We start from the raw sequence: 20,332 nt of genomic DNA on the forward strand, positions 1-20,332 counted from the left end.
TCCCCCTGCCCCGGGCGAGCTCCGACCCAAGCACAGGAGGGTGAAGGCTGAGAGCTCCCACCCTGCGAGCAGCAGCGTTCCCGAGTGGGCAAAGCAGCTCCGAGCCCCCCCCGGGCCGCAGCCCCCCGCAAGCCCAGCGCCAGCAGCAGGGTGAGGACAGGGACGGGGCCACAACTTTTCCCCTCTTTCCTCTTTTTTTTTGGAACACGCGACGTCAGAGAAGCAGGTCCCTCCAAGAAATGCCATTTCAATGATTTTAATAAGCAAAATAGGAAACAATTTTAATAACCAAAAACAGAAACCAGTCTGAATAAAACTACAATAGACCAGGTTTTTTAATATTTTTCATATCATAAGCAGGATTTGAAATTGATCCCTTCAGAACTTTACATGAAATAAAAACAATTTTTTTCCGCTGCTGCAATGTTTTGATTTCAACACAGTTGAATCAGTAAAAACCAAAGATCGTTTTCTGATGCATGACTAATATCCACAATATTTAAAACTGCAAGCACCATGCTGTTCATTACAATCTTGTTATTACTGTTAATTTATAAACTAATACAAACTTAAAATGCATCCGGCCAGCAGTGCCAGCTATCCTAAAAGGAAACTAAAAAATAAGTTTTCATTTTGGTATTTTTGTCAGTGCAACGTAAATCCTTTTACTGACCTGCAGGAGGAAAAAAAAAAAAAAAAAAGTAATAAAAACACCCATAAGACTCCAAACTACTACTACTATACAACTGCAAATAAATTTTGGCTAAAACTTTCACTCGCTGCATAGGGAAGCAGAGAAGCAGATTACAAATCATTGCAAAAGAATACACTTAAAAGTTGCGGTATGTCTTCCTAAAAAAAGTTTTAGAATTATATGCTTTCCCAGCCCACTCATCAGCTGCTGCCATTGAGAAACCCAACTTCAGTGGCGACACGGAGCCCTCGCTGCTATCGCAACTTGACTCGTAACGAGGAGGGTTTGGGGGTTTTTTTTCTCTTTATTTACCGAAAATCTAGGGGCAGTTGTTTTTTAAATGGAACTGGTATCTCGTCCGTCCTTCGCTTCCTGAGTGTACAATCAGAAGGGAAACTATCTGGCCAAGCCTAACCACTCAGGCTGGGAATTGTCCTGGAGGAAAGAGCTTCGCTGCCACTTTAAGGCATGGAGTAGGTTCTAGTGACCGAGGAGAGTTTTTCCCTGTTAAGTTTAGGTTTGTCAATGCTATTCAGGCGGTTTTGCTTCTGCCCCAACAAACAAAAACCAAAATGAAAACTAACAAAAAAAATACAACTTAAAAGTGCACCAGATATACAAAGTTGGTTTTTTTCTAATGCAAAATGCCCATAACTTTTTTTTTCTTTCAGTATCTCTTTAACACCAAACAAACCGTATAACCAGCCTGCTGAAATGTTATTTTGTTTTTTGTGTATTTTTCTCCTGTACGGTTTGAAGTAGCAGATATTTACAAGCTAACAACCATAAAAGAAAACAAGAGCAAAACCAACGAACAAAACTGCACAAGCAGTAAAAAGTTCGATAACCTGTGATGCTTTTCTTATTGATGAAACAAAACAACAACAGAAATCTATGATCGATGATCAACATGCTATAGTTAAACAAGAAAATGGTACAAAATAGAAATTATTACCATACATGTCCAGCATGCAGGATTAATATTTTTAATGCAGATTTTCGTATTTTTTCTATATAATCAAGCAGGCAATAAAACTGATGAGTTTTTTTCTTTCTTTCTTTTCTTAGATTGAATGTCCCATCTGAGTCCTGTAACTTATTTCTCAAAGCAGGCAATATATGAAGAGTTTGCATATATTGTCCTTTTTATTTTTTCTCTTTTTCCAAGCAGGTAAATTGTGCATGAGATGGTGCTGTATATGTCCTCTCCCTTTCCAAGCAGGCAGTACATTATAGATGGCTTGTTCATTGTCCTTTTTTTATTATTATTCTTTTAAAGTCCATCTCGCTCTGCAAGCAAGCGATCTATAAAACGCTTCACTTGTCCTTTTCTCCTTTGCCTCTGTCTCCCTCTCTAACTTGCACACGAAAGTCAAAAAGTTGCACTTTACCTCTCCCATCCCCACCCCCAGCCTACTTTTCCCACAGCTACTCTAGAAGACTGGATGCTGCAAAAAAAAAAAAAAAAAAAAAATCAAGTCTCTATTTTTCTCTCCTCCTTTCTCTCTAGTCAAGCAGACGGATGGATGGAGATGTCAGAGGAGGATGGGAGCGGGGGGGGAAGGTGACAGGGGTCAGGTTTGGGGGGTGAGGGGTTTTTGTTTGTTTTTTAATTATTTTTGTTAAGCACTCACAGGAAGAACTCAGGGGAAGACGGGTTGTCACTGGTGGAGCCGGCCTCTCTGAAGCCATTGCTGGCAAGTTTCTCACACTTCAGCTTGTAGGCGTCTCTCTCTCTGGCAAGCCGGGTCACTTCTTGCTTGAGCTGTTCCACCTGCTGAATGAGCTGGGTCTTTTCGTTCTCCAGGTGGTGTTTCTGCTGGACACGTTTATACCTGCAGGACTGGGCATAGCCCCTGTTCTTCAAGGTCCTCCTCTTCTGCTTGAGGCGGATCACCTCATCTTTGGTGAAGCCTCGGAGGTGCCTGTTGAGCTCCCTCACAGACATGGAGACCAGCTGGTCATCTGAGAACCGGTCCTCCACGCTGCTGGAGGGGGGATGCTGCTGGTGTGAGTTCTGGAGCTGCTGGGAGGAGCTGGAGGAGGTGGAGGGAGTGGGAGAGGCCTGGTGGTGATGATGGTGGTGATGGTGAGGGTGCCCGCTGCCGGCCAGGTCTTCGTGAGTGACTGCGGGATACTGGTGGTGGTGTTGGTGATGGTGGTGATGGTGGTGGTGGTGGGCCCGGAAGCCCTCAAAACCCTGCAGCTGCTGGGACACCTGGTGGGACCCAATGAGGGCTTCGACAGCGTCCTCTGGGGTGAGGTTCAGCGCCTCGGGGTTCATCTGCTGGTAGCTGTTGGCCATCCAGTACAGGTCCTCCAAGTGGGTCTTCTGCTCGGTGGGGCTGAAGCTGGGCGAGGAGGGCACGGAGCTGCAGGGGGTGCTGATGGGGGTGGAGGAGACGGAGCCGGCCGGCTGCAGGCGGGTGCAGTGCCTGCCCGAGCGGTCGTTCCTGCCCAGGGGCTCCTTCTTCACGTCGAACTTCATCAAGTCGAAGTCGTTCACGTACTCCATGGCCAGCGGGCTAGTGGGCAGCTCGGCTCCGATGCTGAGCTCTCCGGCCATCGCTGTCTTGCGGGCACCTCTCCCGGCGGAGGGGGCTGGAGACTTCACCCCAGCGCGCAGTCTGGCAGAGGGCTGGCCGCGCTCCTCTATTCCAAACCAACTTTGGCTTTCAGCTCTCGCTTCCTTTCCTCTGCTCCCCCTCCTCCGCCGCCTCCTTCTCCCGGCTTCTGGAGCTTCTTCAGTCCGAAGCAACAAAGCCAAGGACGAGCCGGCCCCCGGGGCCGCCTGGCTGGCTCCTGGCTCTCGGTATCAGCGTTCGCCCCGCACCGCGGGCTGCGGCAGCTCCCGGCTCCGAGGCGCCCGGTCGCAAGGAGAAAGGAGCGGTAGCAGGAAGGGCAAAAGCAAAACAAAACAAAGATGCTGCCTTCGGGTCTGTGCAGGAAGAAGAAGGTCGGTGTAAACGCCCAGCCCGTGCCCCCAGCCGGGTTTTGTAAGTCCGGAGCCCCCTCCCCGCGGCAGCCGAGCCCGGAGCCTGCCGCAACTTTCCAGCCCGAGCGAGCGCCGGGGCAGCGCACGGGCTACCGGCGGCGGCGGGGCTCTGCACGGGAGTTTCGGTGGCTCTGGCAGCGCAGGCGAAGGGGAGGGAAGAGGAGGAGGAAGGAGGGGAAGGAGGAGGAAAAAAAAAAAAAAAAAAAAAGGAGGAGAAGGGGGACGAGCACAGCCCAGGTCTCTGCTGTAGCTGCCGCCGCCAGCGCTCGTTGTGCAGCTGTGATCACAGTGCAGCCCCCCTTGGCTTCTTATACGGCCGTGCCCGCCGAGAGCGCGGCGGGGGCCGGGGCCGGCGGCGGCCTCGCCAATGGCAGCGCGGCGGCGGGGCCGGGCGGACGCGGGCCGGGGGCGGGGACGGGGCCGGGCCGCGCCGTGACAGCTCCGCAGCGCCAGCTGAGCGCCCGCCGCTCCCAGCCCGCACCTCCGGGCGCTCCCCGGCTCCCCCTCCCGCACCCGCGCCTTCCCAGTTATTTATTTATTTATTTTGTTGTTTACTTACTTATTTATTTATTTCTCTGCTCCCTTCCTCCCATCCTTTTCGGCCTCTGCAACCCACAGAGGAGGGGGACATCCTGCCCGTCCCTTTGTTCTAAATATAACAAAGTGCCCCTTTTTGCCCGCTGCCGTCCCGTAGCGGATCTCAAGGCAGGGAGCTTCCCCCCGCGCCACGCACACGCATCCACCCTTTCAACTTTATGTAAGCGTCCCCGGTGCGAACGTACCGAGGGAGAACCGGCCACGGACGCGCAGCGGGTCCGGCCGGGAGCGAGTGCTGGGCTGCGGGAGGCGCCGAGGGGGATGCGCGGGGAGCCAGGAGCGAGGGAAGCACCGGCTCGACAGGGCTGTCAGCGCTTCGTTTACAACCGGGGAAATCCTCCCGGTTACAGGAAGCAAATCTCTCCCTAAAGTAAAGCAAAGGCATTGACACAGACAATTGCAAATATTAGGGAGAGAAGGGAGAAAATATAATTACATTCCGGTTCTGAGAGGACCGTGTTTGCTTTCCTCTGCTGTTCCCTGAGAGAGAGACTGCATGCAAAGGAGTATTCGGTTTGTAAGGTTTTTTAGTTTCTTTTTTTTTTTTTTTTTTTTTTTGGTCCAGTAACAGGATTTTTCTTTTTTTTTTTTTTAACATTTTGTAACGATTAAGGGAGATTAGGGCTTCTTTTTACACCGCTTTCATGCTCAAACAGACAGAAAGTGCGACCCCAAGTGTCCATTTTTAGAATAACAGCTACTTTTCACCGGGAGAAAACACCCGGAAAAAGGGGACGGGCGTGCGGGACCGGAGCGATGCGGGAGCGGCCGCGGGAGCGGGGCTGCCCCGGTCCCGGCCTGGCCGCCCCGCTCCGGAGCTGCGCCTCCTGCTCTGCACCTCAGAATTCCCCGTATCACTCTCCCACCCCCCATTTATTTAGCCAAAGAACAAAAAAAGTTCAAGATCTGTCTGCTTCCCCGAAATTTATGAGCAGGGAACTGCCTTTCTGGAGCCGGGACAACACTACGGAGTCCCCAAGCGGAGATCTCCCGGTGGGAGTCCGTCCCTGAGGGACCCCCCGCCAGCTCCGCGGCGATAACCACAGCCCGGACCCGCTTGTTCCGCTCCTCCGCATCTCCGCAGAGCCGGCCGCAGCCGCGCAGGGAACCAGGGAGGCAAAAGTCGCGCAAAGTCCTCCCTTTCCCCAAAAAGAAATTCCAGGGGGTCCCTGTGGCAGCGCGTTGGAGGGAAGAGGAGGAAACCAGGCAGGGAGAATTCATCCAAATCCTCTTTCGCAGCACAGGCGCGCCGGGGTTTAATTTCGTGTGGCAGTGCCTTGTGTGCGTGTTTCCCCACGACATTTGGAGGGGACAGAACTCTCAGTCGATAGTCCCCGAGAGCGGCCGGCTCCGGCGCTCTCCACACCGCGCTCCCAGGAGTGAGCGCTGCCTCCGCATCCCGATCCCGGCCGAAGCGGGGCTGCGCTCCCGGGAGCACGCAGATCTCTCTCCGCAGATCGCGCTGCTCCGAACGCGTGTAGGGGAGGACAGGCGTGGAACGCACCCACAGACCCGGGGCCGCTCCCTTTGCCCCGCATCCCCCACGGGCAGCGCAGCCCCGGCGGTGCGGGGGGCCCCGGGGTCCGCACGGCCACCGCGCTGCCGGCTTCCCAACAGTCCTAGATTTGGGAAATCGCCGGCTTTTCGCTGTTAACGAGCGGCCCCGAGGCGCAGCGAGGCGGGGAGCCCCGCCGTGCCCCTCTACGGAGGGGTCCGCCGGCGCCGGGCGGGACAGAGCGGACCGGGCACGGAGCTCGGAGGTCCCCGTCCGGCGGCTGCCGCCTCCCCGGGGACTGGGGGCTGCCGAAAGTCCCCCGTGTGGGTCCGCTGGACTTGTTATTTCTGAGGTCCTGGAAGCTGCTTGGGGAGAGCTTTATTTTTACCTGCACGTTAAACGTTATCGTTGCCACTGAAAGAAAGGGGACCCTGGCGAGAGCTTGGGAAGCCTGGATGCAGCCCTGCAAAATGTGCCAGTAGATGGATAATACTTTTTCCTCTCATAATTACTGAGGTATATTCACAAGGTGGAGCTACTGAAAGGCGGAGGGAAGCATTGATCTGATTATCTCCCTGCCCATACACACTCTGTCCCTTTCCTTAATCTTTTAAGCTGTGAATTACAGATCGGTTTTCGGCGTTCATCCTCACAGTCTTAAAATTTCGGGGCACTTCCTGGGTCCGTTTCTTTGCTCTTCCATGCCTCGCTCCCCTTTCAAAAATACATCCCACAAAACTTGTGGCATTAAGCGGCTGACTGAAGTCAGAACCGCTTCGTGCCCCGAATCGCCAGTTGTTCACTGTAGTTTTTAATTCGGCCACCAAAGGTTATTCTCAATGGGATTTATATGTTAGGGGCGTTGCTCCTATGTACATTTTAAATTATATGTATATATAAATATATATATAAATATATATATATATTTTTTTTTTTTTTTTTTTTTTTACAAGGATTGGGGAAGAAATAGTGTTGCTGGAGAAGAATTCCTGGGCTGAATAGCCCAACGAGGCAGCTCAGAAGTGTTTCCCATCGGCGCGGCCGCGGTGCTGCGCACACGGGGAGGGAGCACTCTGCGCACCCCGGCCCCCGCACCCTAAAAGCCACCGCGGGGCAAAGCGGCGGCTGCCGGCTCCGGCGGGAAGGATTCCCCGTCCCCTCCGCACCCGCGCAGGAGGAAGACGTTCCCACCTGCCCGACCCCGCAGCTCGCCTCCCCGCCGAGCACTCCGGGCAATTTTTGTTTAATTGACACCTTCTTTCAGCATCCGAAAACCTCTAATCGAGCTGCTTTAATTTTTTTTCTTTTTACATTTTAAGATCCGGTTTTTCAAGGTTCGTTTCGAGGAAAAAAATTACTTCTTCCCGCTCTCCCTCCACTTCCCCCTGCCTTCCGCAAACTCCTGGCCAAAATCGGGACGAGTTCAGAGAAAATGATAATGTCATTTCAGATCAGCTCCAGCCGGCACGTCCGCCCAGGGCAGGGCAGTTGGGGTCCTGGAGCCACGGAGATTTTAAATCTCTGCCTTAAAACTGCAACATACAGATACCTACCCGTGTTTTTTCAGGTAGGGCTCTGCCTAAATTGGGTAAGCGGCATTTAGAAAGGGAATTTTATTACGTTGGCATCCCAATCCCCAATTCTTAGAAACAGCAGGTATAGGTACTCAGATGAAAATTAAGACGACTGTTATGTGTGCAGTTTCCATGCTCGAACTCCTCGGTTTTGGTAGCTGACTGCTACTTTTGCCCCAGAATTAGCTTTTTTATAATCCCATAACTTCAGCGGGATATGTTGACTGAAATGGGAGTTTTGTTAACGAGCACAGACCCAAACCTAAATTATCCGGGGCTGGCAGCCGGCACTGATGGAGGAAAAGAGCATCACTTTCCTAATTCCTACCTCCCCTCGCTTGATTTTTAATTTCCCAAACCGTAGGCAGACACGGTGCTGGATGTCAGGATTTTTTTCCCCTGTGTAAGCAGCGAGGGAACTGGTTAATCATCTATCTCAGATACATGTGCATGAGAAAGAAAAGTGTTGATGTTTGCTTGTTGGGGCTGATGGGAATGGCCCACGAATTTAGGATTAAATTACTAGTGGTAATCATAAGGCTTTGTTTCCCCTCGCTCTCCTTTTTCTGCGGGGATTCTTAAAGTAAAGCGGGCAACATTATTTGGACAAAGTCTAGAGAGCAGCTTTGCTGTATAAAACAAGCGATTGAACCCTTCTGGGTTAACTGGGACCTCTTCAGATTTTAGCCCGAACCAGTTAAGAGCGGGGCAAATCCCAGTACTAACTCTAGACACGTTTTCACAAGTGGATCTGGGAGAAGGGAGCGGAGCAACACTTCAGAAGGGTAGGTTTCTAGGCGGGTATTTTTCTTTCCCGAGATTTTGCAGGGTCCAGCGTTAAATCCCCGCTGAGCAGCGCGGGTCAGGGTGTGCGGGCGGCGGCTTTGGGGTCCGCTCGGTCGCGGGGGTCGTGAGTGCTCCCGGACGGGTGTCGCTGTACGGGACAGGGGGATTTAGGGGCCGATTTGAACGCCCCACTATTCAGGCGGCCCGTGAGCCCGGCTGTGCCCGTGTCACTGCCCGGAGGGTCCTCCCGAGCGGTGCCCGGCCCCGCCGGCCCTGCCATACAAGCACACACACCCCCAAACGCAGCAGCGCGCCTTGGGGGGACTGATGCGGACGGAAGGGGGGAGCGACGGCTTCTGATGGGGGGAACCCCGGTGGGCACCGCAGCAGCGCGTGTTGGAGTGATGCCCAGGCGAGGCTCCCGTCCCGGCGAGGTTCGGAGGATGCTGGACCCGGGCAGTGGGGATTATTTTCTTTTTAGAGGGGGGAACGGCCCCCCGGTGCCCTCGGCTGCTCGGGGTTAGCCCGGGACAGCTGCGCGGCCCGGGGGGACTGGAGGGGAGCGGCTGCTGCTGCTGCTGTGCCCGAGTCCTGCCTTCCTGTGCAGGCAAAGAAGCACAAGCCCTCCGTGGCACCCTCTGCAGTTGGCTCAGGGTCTCGCTGCGCTCCGGGATTGGGAAGGGGGGGTGAGAAAGGATGACTTCCAAACCAAATGGCTTCATTTCACCCTCTCCTACAAGAGTGCCTTCGGCAGGGAGGCAAGCAGAGAGCAGGAGCATTCTGTTTCTCGTTATTTCTTTCAGCCTTAGCCCCGTCATACCATGAATGCATCGGTCCAAACTTGTTTTCAGAATAATTTGTCGCTTTCTCAGTGTTTCCAAACTCTGCAGTCTCATCCTAGCCCCCATCTCCAATACATGCTCTTGTTATTATTCCCCTTGCCATCATGGTGAAAATTGTTTCTAGCAGATACACCTCATCCAGGGGCACAACATCCCCCATTTGAACCTTGCTAGGACCAGCCTTCCTCTTGTGCTTGGCTGAGTCCTTCTTCCCACTTGAACCATGGCATCTTGAACTCACTATGTGAGCCCATTTAGGAGCTTGTAGCTAATAAACAGCACCAAAACCTTTCTGAGTGATCAGAAGTCGCCTTTGGGGACTGAAGTAGCCAGTAGAAGCTGAAGAACTGTAATTGCTGCAGCTGTATATTGCAACACCATTTTGTGTCATTCAAAGACTTTTCAAACACTTCAGAACTTGGACCACATCTTACTAGAGAAAAAATTCTCTCCTGCTCATCTGCTTCTCCTGTGATTTCAGATGTCCGGGTGTACAGATGTCTGGGTGGAAAAGGTACAAGGGTTTTTAGTTCCCTTGGACAAGAGAGAGATAGAAAAGGGAGATGTCAGGGAGACAGGGAAGGTGTCCTGGAGCCCAATGTCACAAAGTCACGAGAAGCCAGGAGATCTTCCAGAAAAGGTCAGCATCCTTTTCTGGCCATAGTCTGTTGCCTGTTTTTCCAAGGAGCTCTGTGGGAGGCTTTCTTGATGATCAGATCTTCAGCAGGCAGGAAGGAAGTTCTGGCCTCAGTTGTGCTTGAGGAAACCCAGGACCACAGAAGCATCTTTTCAGAAAGACGGTGTTGCTGCAGGTTCAATGTCTGTGGCAGCAGAAAGGCTGCTCCCAGCAGGCCTGGGTGCATCCCTGGGCCTTCACAGGATCAGGGGGCTGTCATTGCTGCTCAGGAGTCCACAGGCATGATCCAACACCCACTGGGGACCTGTACCCTTTCATTCACACTGATTTGTAATTCCTTTTCATTGCACAAAGTCCTGGATTCAAAAAACTGCTTATATAGAGAAAATTTTTGGAATTCCCTTTCCAGCATTTGCTGCATAAGGATTTAAATATAATCATAAAGCCTATACTGGATATTCTTTTTGCTCTTTCCACCTTTAGTGCCCATTAGGGATTTGGTTTTGTTTCAGGTTTGACAGCCCCTGTATATATGTATTTGTGGTTGTTCTGTACTGTTTCCTGATTTAATATCAGTGCGGTTACAGGAGAAGGATGCACTGTTAGCATTTTTTGCTCAAAGTATTTTTCAAGCTCCTTTTTGATGTACTGGTCAGGTTTGCAGCTTCTGTGCTCTTGTTGATCAGAAGAGGAAGGATCAAGTTTGTTGTGCCCTTTGGGAATGAAGCTCTCTATTCACCTAAGGAATTCAGCTATCTTCCTTCACTAGCCCCTCCATATAGATCCAGGTGCAGGAGAAAGGTGAGGAAGTATTTAGTAGAAGCCTGTTATGCAGTTTAATTAAAGTCCTTTTGTGCATTTCTGAGAAGTAAATATGAGCCAAACTGGAAATGAGGTGGCTTCTGCGAGCTTCCACCTTCATTCCCAAATATTTTAAAGTCCTAAATATGTGAAGGGAAAAGAAGAGAGAAAAAGAAAGGGAACAATTCAGGGGAATGCTTCTGTTTGCTTTCCCTGTTAGTCTGAGGAACATGTATTCAGCTGTTACCCAGACAGGAGAAAATAAAAGGCTCCTGATTTTTGTTTCTTCTACATATAAAGAGATCCACAGCCTTGAATAGCCCCAGACCAGATGATTTAAAGTCAGACTCAGAGTGTAAATTCTGCTCCGTTTGCCCAAACAAGATATTTGGATCACAGTGCAACTTGTCCTTTTATCTTTAGGAAATAAAACTGGGGTTTAGCCTGTGTGTCTGTGGTTGCTCTGGGTCACAAACACCTCCCAGCTTAGATCTCCCTAGACCTCCAGTCCCTAGAAAAGCTGGAGATGTTTCCCATCACTGGCCACCACCTGAATCCTTAGGAGGGTCCGAGGGAAATGGATCTGACACGGCTGGGCCAGGACATGGGGAGGGCTCGTGGAGCTGCCTGCTGCCCCTGGGACAAGCTGCAGTTCCTCTGTAACTGTTGCTTTACTTCCAGAGCTCCTCTGCAGAATGGTTAAATGAGTTTGTGCAGGAGAGCTGACAGCACAGCGGTGCTGCTAATTCTCATCGTTTCCCAGGCTGGATGCTCTGCAGCCAAATCAGCCATGGACCATCCTGGGATCCCATAAACAGTGACTCTGTTCCCTTGGCTGGGAGAGGGCCACAGGAGAGTGCAGCAAGGAGAGGGGCAGTGCGAGGTGAGCACAGGCTGCTGCAAAAGAGAAGCTGGTCTGGGAAGGTTTTCGTTTCTGTGTCTATTTTAACGGCAATCCTATGGGGCATTGCAGGTTTGCTGTACCAAGGGAGATAATTTCTTCCTGTTTTCCTCTACCAGGATCAATTCCTCATATGTTAGTGGAGACAAAAGCACACCAAAATTTCCAGCCCATACCCTTTTAGGTAGAAAAGAGCTCCTGCAGCAATCAGTAAATGCCCATGCTCCAGCAGGTTTAGTTATCCCTCTTTGCCTAACAGTAACATGGACATCCATTAGGTTTTAAAAATACACATATTAATACCCAACATGGCTGAAAATTTAGGAAAAAATATTCCCTAATATCTGTGAACTAATCTCCACCTACAGAATTAATCACCACTTTATACATTTTCTGAGCATTGTGAAAAAACAGATTAGAGTCTCCTGGACAACATCTCTAAGATTCTCCAGGCTTTCAGTGTGAGTGCCCTGTTTATCTTCAGCATTAACTCTGTATCTGCAGGGGCTTTAATAAGTGTGTTTTCATCCTTCACACATCCAGATAAAGAGCTTCACCCCTTAAAGCTGTGATTACACCTCAGCAACCTCTCTCTTGGCAACGTATGTGTAGTTTCTGTTTTGTCTTGTTTTCCTGGCTTGAATTAACACGTTTCAAGCCTCTAATGTACTTCTTTAATAACTGACTTCTATAAAAAAAGGGAAAGATGGAGAATTTCATCCAAGAATTCCCAGCTGGAGACATCTGTTCAGCAAGTCACCTGATGAACAGCTCTAACCAGCCAAGTGTGAGTTATTTTTATTGGTTCAGTGTTTTAAAAATAGAATTTTTTTTTTTAATTGATACCTTACTAGTGGATTCCTTCACTGGTCTACATGGATTTTGATTTCTTTCTCCTGAAGGATTAGTACAATCCAAACTGAGTGATCCATTCCAAAACCGAGCTGACCAGCTGAAACCAGTAGGAACCAGTTAAATGCTTGAAATGAGGGTTTCCACTAGGGTAATCAAGTTTCCCAAGAGGTGATGGATTTGATGTATAGCCTGTCATGATGAGTTGCAGGCACTCAGCACCTCTGAAAATCAGGCCATAGCAGCTTTCAGCAAATCTAAAGAGACGGGGTGTGCACGTGTGAGCCAGAGCGAGCTGCAGAGAGGACACACGTCTTCATTGATCTCGAAAGGCAGGTTGAACTGTTCTGGTTTGAATCACATGATTTGTCATGTTGTTTAGCAGTTGTTAAGCTTAGGTGAGCTTGTAGGATCCTGTCAGTGCACACTCAGCCCTAATCCTCTCTCAGTTTATTTGTCAGTGCTGCTACCTGGCTCCTCTGTGAGAGGGTTGGTCCCACGGCTCCTCTTGCAGGACTCCCTGAGGTGCTGCGCATCCTCCTGGTCACTCCTCCCCACCACCCAGCATCCCAAAGCTGCTTTCCAGAGGGCAGGGCTGATATCATGTTTGATTTTGAGCTTCTCTGTGTTCTTTCTGGGAAGACTTTTGAGGCCCATGGACTTTGCCTTGATTCAAAGACTTGCTTGGAGCAGGACCCCAGGCTGACATGGGGAGGGTGACCCAGGAGATGATGGAAAAGGAGGGGTAGAAGGGCAAGGTGGATGAAGACAGGAATGTGGGAGTGCACCTTGTGCAGGGCGTTGTAGACCCTCCTGCTGTCCATCCATGCAGAAAGCTCTCATCCAGCCTGTGAGCAGCTCACCTGACTTCACTGGCCATTCACTGGCCTAAGCCACTCACCCTCCTTGAACTGGGACAAACTGGAGCTCTGAACTCTTCTCCACGCCCCAACACAGGGCATTCAGTGGGTGGAGAGCACCAAGAGCCAGTGACTGCCTGCACTATCCAGGCAGTGGGTACCTGAAGGAAAACTCTGTGGGGATCCTCTCTCCTGTGAACCATGGGAAGGGCTGAAGGCTCCCCAAGGAGACTTTAGGTGGGGGAGTAGCAATGCAGCCCCCCAGTCCTTTCTACACTTCACCCTGATGAATTATTTGCTGTTGAGGGCAAGAGTGGGATATCATAGGCAGAGAACACACTAATATCTTCCCTTTTTTCTTCCCTTTGGAATAGCTCAAATTAATAATTTTATATCTTTCAAAAGAAAGAGAGGTTTTTCTCACTTGGGAAAAAAGAAGAAATGTTTCCTGAAAGCTGTATTTCAATTGAGCCAGGCTCAGGAGTGGGGAGGCTGAGGGAAGAACTGCTGTCATGGAATTAACTTTATGAAAGAAAAGCAAATCTCCACCCTGTTTAAACATGGGGAAAACATCACAGAGGCATCCTGCTGCACCAAATGGTAAACATGTCCATGTATTATATCACTTATGGCTTCCTTAAGAGTTTTATGATGCTGTTCTCAATTACTGTGTTTGCATTTGTAATTAGAGTGCAGAACACATTGTGAAGGCAAATTATAGAGCTAACTTGTCCTTTCAAAATAACCCATTTGCTCAGTGTGTTCCCAGAAGTGTCTCTTTATTCAAGGGACTCCAGTGAAGGAGTAACCTCCTCTGCTGAGGGTGTTGGAATACACACTTGCTGCAGGGAAGGGAGAGGAGAAACACACTTTTGCCCCAGGGTTTTGCTGTGCTTGGGCCTGACCTTCAAACCACTGAAACTCCTGTTGGTGTCTTTAAGCACAGCCCTCCACAAGTTTGAGCAATTAATGGAACCGGGGGAGGTGTGGGAGAAGAACCAGGTTTTTTGCTCTGCCACTAATTTCCTCTCTGGCCTTGGTCATGCCATTTGACCTCTTTAACTGGCTAAAAGTATCTTATGAAAGAGGCTAAAAATCTCCTATGGAAGAGCTGGGATATTACTGCTCAGTCACCAAACATCTAAATAGAGGTGAATATGCAGGGCTGCTGCTGTCCCACAGTACTTCACTCCTTTGCGGGAAGGTGACTCTGACAGCAGCTCTCTGCTTTGTGTGTGTCAGCCTTTTCCCTGGACTGCCCTGACACAGGGGCTCGCTCTCTGTTTAGGAATAAGGGTGACTGACACCTTGCTCCATGCCAGGTTGTCCTAAGTGCTCCCAAGGCTCCCCCACGCAGAGCCCAGGGCACGGTGCCGCTGCTCAGCTGCGCTCGGTGCCTCGCGGGGTCTCACAGAGCACCTCCTGACCAGCTGCCCTCGTGTTTCCCTCTGGCTATTGAGCATCAGGAGCAGAGATCTGATCTTCTTCTAAGGCAGGTTGATTCTGTGTAGAGCAGACTGGAGTCTGGGCCAGCTGTGCAATTTGCCTTTGAATTCAGTGGGGAAAAAACTGTATCCAGGTCTGAACTTGGACGAAATAATGCTCTGCCAAAAGTGGAAAGGAAGCAGAGTCTCACAGTTACTACTGTGCTGTGTTTGCAAAGAATCCTTGCATTTGTTGTTTGTTTGTTTTGCAAAGACTACACTGGGCGGGAGGACTTGACTTTCAATGGATTTATCTGCAAGCAAAATTTTCTTCTTCTGTACCTGAGCTGGGAGGGCACAGGAAACTGTCCTGCAATGTGCAGCTCTCCCATAAGTATATCCTCCCCATTCCTGGCCATGAGGAGTTACTTGGCTTTGCTCTCCAGTCAAGGTTTTGGAAAAGTCTAAGCTCAGTGCTTGGCACCTACCTAGCACACTGCCCACCAGTGTCCTCTGCTTGTGCACCTGGGCTTCATGAAATCAGGCCAAAATTGTATTTAGAGGACAAAAAACCCCAAAGAAACCCCAAAACACTGCACAATGAGATTACTACAATCCTTTTCCCCTTTCCTTTTCTTCACTTTTCTGACTATGAAGAAAATTGTCCAACTTTTACTCCCCCACAGGTAACTCCCCATTTAATTTCCAATGCAGCTGAGTTAGAAGTTCACCACAACACCAGCTCTGCCCTTGCCAATGCTCGGTTATTCATTCAATTCTTGGTATCTCTTGCGTGGGTCAGGAAGGTTGATTCCTCGGCCCCAACTTTCTGTCAGGTGCTTGTTCCTTCTGAGCAAAGGTTAGGTCACCTTCTGATGATTCATTGAAAAAACTGGTTTTATTACTTTCCCTGGGCATGGGAGAGTTTCTTCAAAGAAAGAAGCTGCAGCCTGTGGGATGACCATCCCAAAAGGAATGACTGCCAAAGGGGTTTGGTTAGGGGTTCTGCTTAGTATCTACCATCAAATTTGTTGTTTAATGCCATTAAATCGAAGAGACTTCCTAGAGGAACGAGTTTGAACTTTATGAATTGCGTGATTATTTGTGAAGTGGTTTAGGAAGGGCATTTTCTGCTGCTGATACGAGAGAAGAAATTCCAGTGTGGAATTTTGCAGCGCTGGATGCACTCCAGTTTCCATAACCGTGTGTTTAAAATATGGCCCAGGTTCACTGAGCAATGTCAAAACACATTTGCAAGGCTGACCAGGGAATGGGATACAGCTGCAAAACGGGCAAGCTCAATTTCTTTTGAGGAACAAAAGAGAGAAGGGCGTTTGTCAGCTGAAGGATCCCATTTGTGAAACACCTACTGTTGTTGGGTAGCTGGGATTTAAAACATGTCTGTCATCACCCTGTCTTTGTGGCCAGTAATGCTGTTTGCTTTGCTCCACCGCCACTGCTCTGGCAGCTGAACGGGACAGGCAGCTTTCCCTGCTGATCCCCACCAGGGTAGCCCTGGCTCCAGCACCTCACTCCCAGGGAACCATGCCGGCTGCCAGCATCCAAGTACCACCAAGGGCAAATCCAGAGACAGCCCCCAAAAAATTTGAAGGTGTGAGTTGCAGATGTCAGCTTTCTGTGGTTTTCTTTTTTGACAAAGCCTATTTCAGCAGTTGAAGTAGGGAAACACCTTCCATCTAACACATAGAAGAGTTTTTTTTAATAAACGCTCTTCAAAACCAGAGAACTTTACCTGCCTCGTGAAATTGCATCAATATTTCAAGAAAAAGCACAGTGGAAAATTCATATTCATGTTAGATGTCACAATGGGAATTGGCAGCACCTACAGGGGAGTACCATGTTTTCTGACAGTGCTTACGACAGGGGCAGAAGATAAGCATGTAAAAAATAAATTAAAATCTCTTTACTTGGTGAAATCCTTGTAGTTTGTGCTATTTTGAACCTGTCAGCTGCTTAAGTAACAGCTTGTCAGTGCTCGTGGCCCGGCCAAACACAAGACCTGGTAGTATGGCTTCAGATTGTCAGGAGCTGAGTGATCTCCTGGGTTGTGATTTATGACTCCACAAACAATGACAAGCAAGGAGAAAAGGCCCTGGCAATTTCAGAAGCAGTTGTGGAAACAATTAGATCGCTTTTTTATTAGGTCATTTATACAACTCTTCCTTTTAAAAATTAGATCCTTAATGAGTGCATTTTTCACGCACTCGGGTGCTTTGTCCTGTTTTTCAGTTGAGGGAAAATCCTGGGCTTTCCTTTGGAAACACTCCTGTGCCATGTCCTTAACTTCCCAGGGGTGCACAGGACATCCCTGAGCTCACCCACAAGTCCTGGTCCATCTGCAGCCAAAGCCCTCTGTGAAGATGAATTCCTGCAGGAATTGCACTGCTTTATGTAGCATTCTCTCATTCCTGGTTTCTCACATCCTTCTGCTGACCTGTCCTTTGTCTCCCTACAGCTGGTGGGAAGCTTCTGGCAAATCACACTGGATCAGGCAAATAATACTGATAAAGAAAACTTGGACCAGAATTTTTAGAAGTGCTGCAGTTTGGATGTCTTTTACCCTTTTTAGTATTCTTTTACCTTTCTCCTTTCCAACAGCAGAGTTGTCAATATATTTCCACTTCCAATTCCTTCAGTGGTGGTTTGCCCAGGGAGCTGAAAAGAACCAGGTCTCATCTTTTTCTAAGGATCCAGTGGCATTTCTCTAGAACTGCCCAGAGTCCTGCTGTCCAACCCCTTGAGCCTGGAGCATGAGTTTACTACTGGGCTGGTGAGATAACATCTCATTTGATAACATATCTGAAAAGACATGCTAAATCAAAGTCTCTCCCACACCTTGTTTCCTTTCTTAGATGTTGTCAGTCAGTGTCTCGTGTAGTTCTACCTGATAATAGAGTCACAACATCCTTGTTTCTGATTCTTTTACAGAGAAACTGGCTCCAGAAGTGGCCAAAGCCACTCAGCATCCCAGGAATTCCCCAGAAGCCAAGGGATCCCAGCACAGATTCAGGTTCCTGGGATGGATCTGAGTTATTTTACACCATGGCTAAGGCCATTATAATGGGAATTTCTGCTATGAAAAATAGTGAAATGTGAACCTGGGAAATGAGCTCTTGCTGTAGAGAATCACATTTCCCTCATTCCCCTTCTTTTAAAAAGTAGGGAGATCTTGGAATTTCTCCAGCACTGTGTATTGAGGGATGAGGCAGAGACTTGTGCTCTGCCATATTCTGTAGCCCAATGAGGACAAAACTTACTCTCAGCTTTGAGTTTTATCATTCCTTTTCAAAACCCTCTTCTGTTGTGCTGTGCACCTGCAGAAATCCCTTTTATCGCCATTAAAAAGGCAACTGAGGTGCCCATTATTTTATTTTTCTTTTAGTATTTGTACAGAACTCAGCAAATAAAAATGGGTCCCAGATAAAAGGTGTGTCCTTTCTAGTAAAGCACAAAAAAATCTTAATCTTTGGTCCAGAAGCAGTAGATTGCCACAAACAGTCGGCAGCTAAAATCATTAATCTTTGCTGCTTGCCCAACTGGTACTAGTAGTAAAGAAGATAATACACTAGCAGAATCAGTGACCCACTACAAATTGGTCCTGAAAGGTCCACCAGCCTAAATAGACTTTTGCTGATCCAACACTTGTTAGGAATCCCAACAAAGAGACTATTGGCTCATCTGATGAGCCGCTCACTATTGGGCCTTTTGCAATGGCTGGTGATGGATGACCATACCCTCTTTGAGGGGGAAGATGCAGCTCCTGGTATGGGGCCTTTTCTCATCTTAAATTTGTACTCAATAAATCACAGGTGCAGAAGAGACAGCATCAGTTTCATTACACCTACATGCTCCAGTATCAATCATGCCAACACAACGGGCTGCGTACAGTTCATTTCGGGAGGCTCTTTCTGTTCCAATACCATTTCCATTCTGTTGTGCTTTAGCATTCCTAAAGTGTTGAACATCTGCAGTGAAACACCGGGAGAAGGATGGGATGTGCTGTAATTGCACTCTTTCGACACGAGACAGGGCTTAGCTCACATAATTCGGTGTATGATACCCTGCTATTGCTTAAAGTGAAGTGCTAAATAGGTTGGTAATAGTGTGGTCGTCACACACCTCTTTAGTTCTTAAACTTGTTTTTTCATTTGCTCTTTAGCATAGACTTTCAGTCAGAGCTGCAGAAATTGCCCTGGAGTGGTCCCCTTTCTGTGATTACAATATCATTTTCCTGTCCAGTTTATGATACTCTTTTAGATGATGTTATAATCCCGTACTTACCCTTACCCAAACCTAATTGTAATAAAGAAACCGTTTCAGAGAGCTTCTTCAGTGTTTTCTCATTTAAAAGCGTTTCTGCCGTGTCTTCTCTGGCTGGTAAATACCATGGGACCTTTTCAAGGTATATCCATTGGGATTCACAATTTATTAATCTATTGCAGAGCTCCCACGTTGTTATGTTAATTCCAATGTCAGTAGTTAAAATACACTTAAAATGAAGGAGGCTTTAGAGCTCTCAGACTTGATATTTAATGTACATAACCAGATACTTTCATGGCATGAAATGTATGTCTAACACTCATCATAAAAACTATGAACTATGTTTTTCAAGTATGATAAAAGGTAACAGATTATTCCCCACGTGTGTCCAAAATCCATTTAGCCATCTTTATACAGGGAGAGTAATTTCTTAGTGACCAATTACACTCTGATTTGCATAGGAACAACTATGTTTCATGCAATTAAGTTATCACAAAGTCCTGTCATTCAGCAGCACTCTGTTAATCTTTAACTCAACGAAAAGCCATGTCAGCAGAGCACCAACACAGAAAAGATGGGTGTTCAAAGGAACTGCAATAGGGGCGCATTCAGGACTGTCAGACAGAACAAGCTTTTCAAAAGGACACTTCCATTCAGTTTAAACCTACAAGGGTGTTGGGCTGACACCTCCATTTATTTGCTGTAGGGCTGCAAGGAGAGAAAAAGAGAGACTTTCAGTCTTATTAAAGCAGTATTTGGAATACAAAAAAAAAAAAAAGGGAATCTTTTTCTTCTTTTTCTCTGCTCCTTTTACTCCACCTCAGCAGCAGATCATAAAGCAGGGACAGTATTTATGTGAGACAAGAAATTATTGGTTCTAATATGCATCTAAAAGACCTGATTTTTTGTGAACCAGCCACCAAAATCTAGTAATTTCTTTATTTTTTTATGATTGTAGGGACACATAAAGGGAACATATTTTAAAAATGTAGTTAGGAGTACAGAAGTCCTAGGAAATAGCATCTTTCTGCCGCATCTTTTGTGGCTGTCAGGTCTAAGAGCTAAGGCCACCAACATGATTCGGAGATTTTTCTGGTCAGTAGCTACAGCGTGTTCAGTTCTACAAGATAGAAATGATGATTGAACTTTGAGAGGACATTTGAGGACACAAGATGATTATGTTGGTGACAGATCCTTAGCTGGTACCAACTGGCACAGGGCCACCATAACCAGCAGAGAGAGCCCAGCTGCATCCGTAACCCCAGCTACTCTCCGATACTGGGCACTCAGTGATATCTGAATATGTGAATATTTACAGGTAAAAGTTTGCAGGTTTCTACATGATTCCCAAAAATCCCATCATCACAGTCCAAGCAGGCTCTTCCTGCTAATATTTTAATCATTTTCACTGGAAGCTGGCACTTTTCTCCTTGTCTTTCTTGTTTTGTCTCAGGGATCTTTCCTTCTGTGAATATATCTATTATCTAATATTCACTTCACCTAGTTCAATTTGCAGGAAATGTTTCTCTTTCAGGACTGCATCTAAATTTTTATATTTTTCATTTTTCATCTCAATTAAAAATAAACCATGCT

At 48.1% G+C, this 20,332-nt stretch overlaps 1 protein-coding gene across 1 annotated transcript; it reads right to left on the reverse strand.

Annotated features, from left to right (window-relative positions):
* Positions 1-254: 254 nt before the first annotated feature.
* Positions 255-3,394, reverse strand: MAFB (MAF bZIP transcription factor B). The gene has a single exon (XM_082293027.1). The coding sequence runs from the start codon at positions 3,258-3,260 to the stop codon at positions 2,325-2,327; it is 936 nt and encodes a 311-aa protein (XP_082149153.1). The 5' UTR covers positions 3,261-3,394; the 3' UTR covers positions 255-2,324.
* Positions 3,395-20,332: the final 16,938 nt, after the last annotated feature.

This window comes from Coloeus monedula (genome assembly GCF_965178545.1).
Source record: "Coloeus monedula genome assembly, chromosome: 17".
Taxonomy (NCBI): Eukaryota; Metazoa; Chordata; class Aves; order Passeriformes; family Corvidae; genus Coloeus; species Coloeus monedula.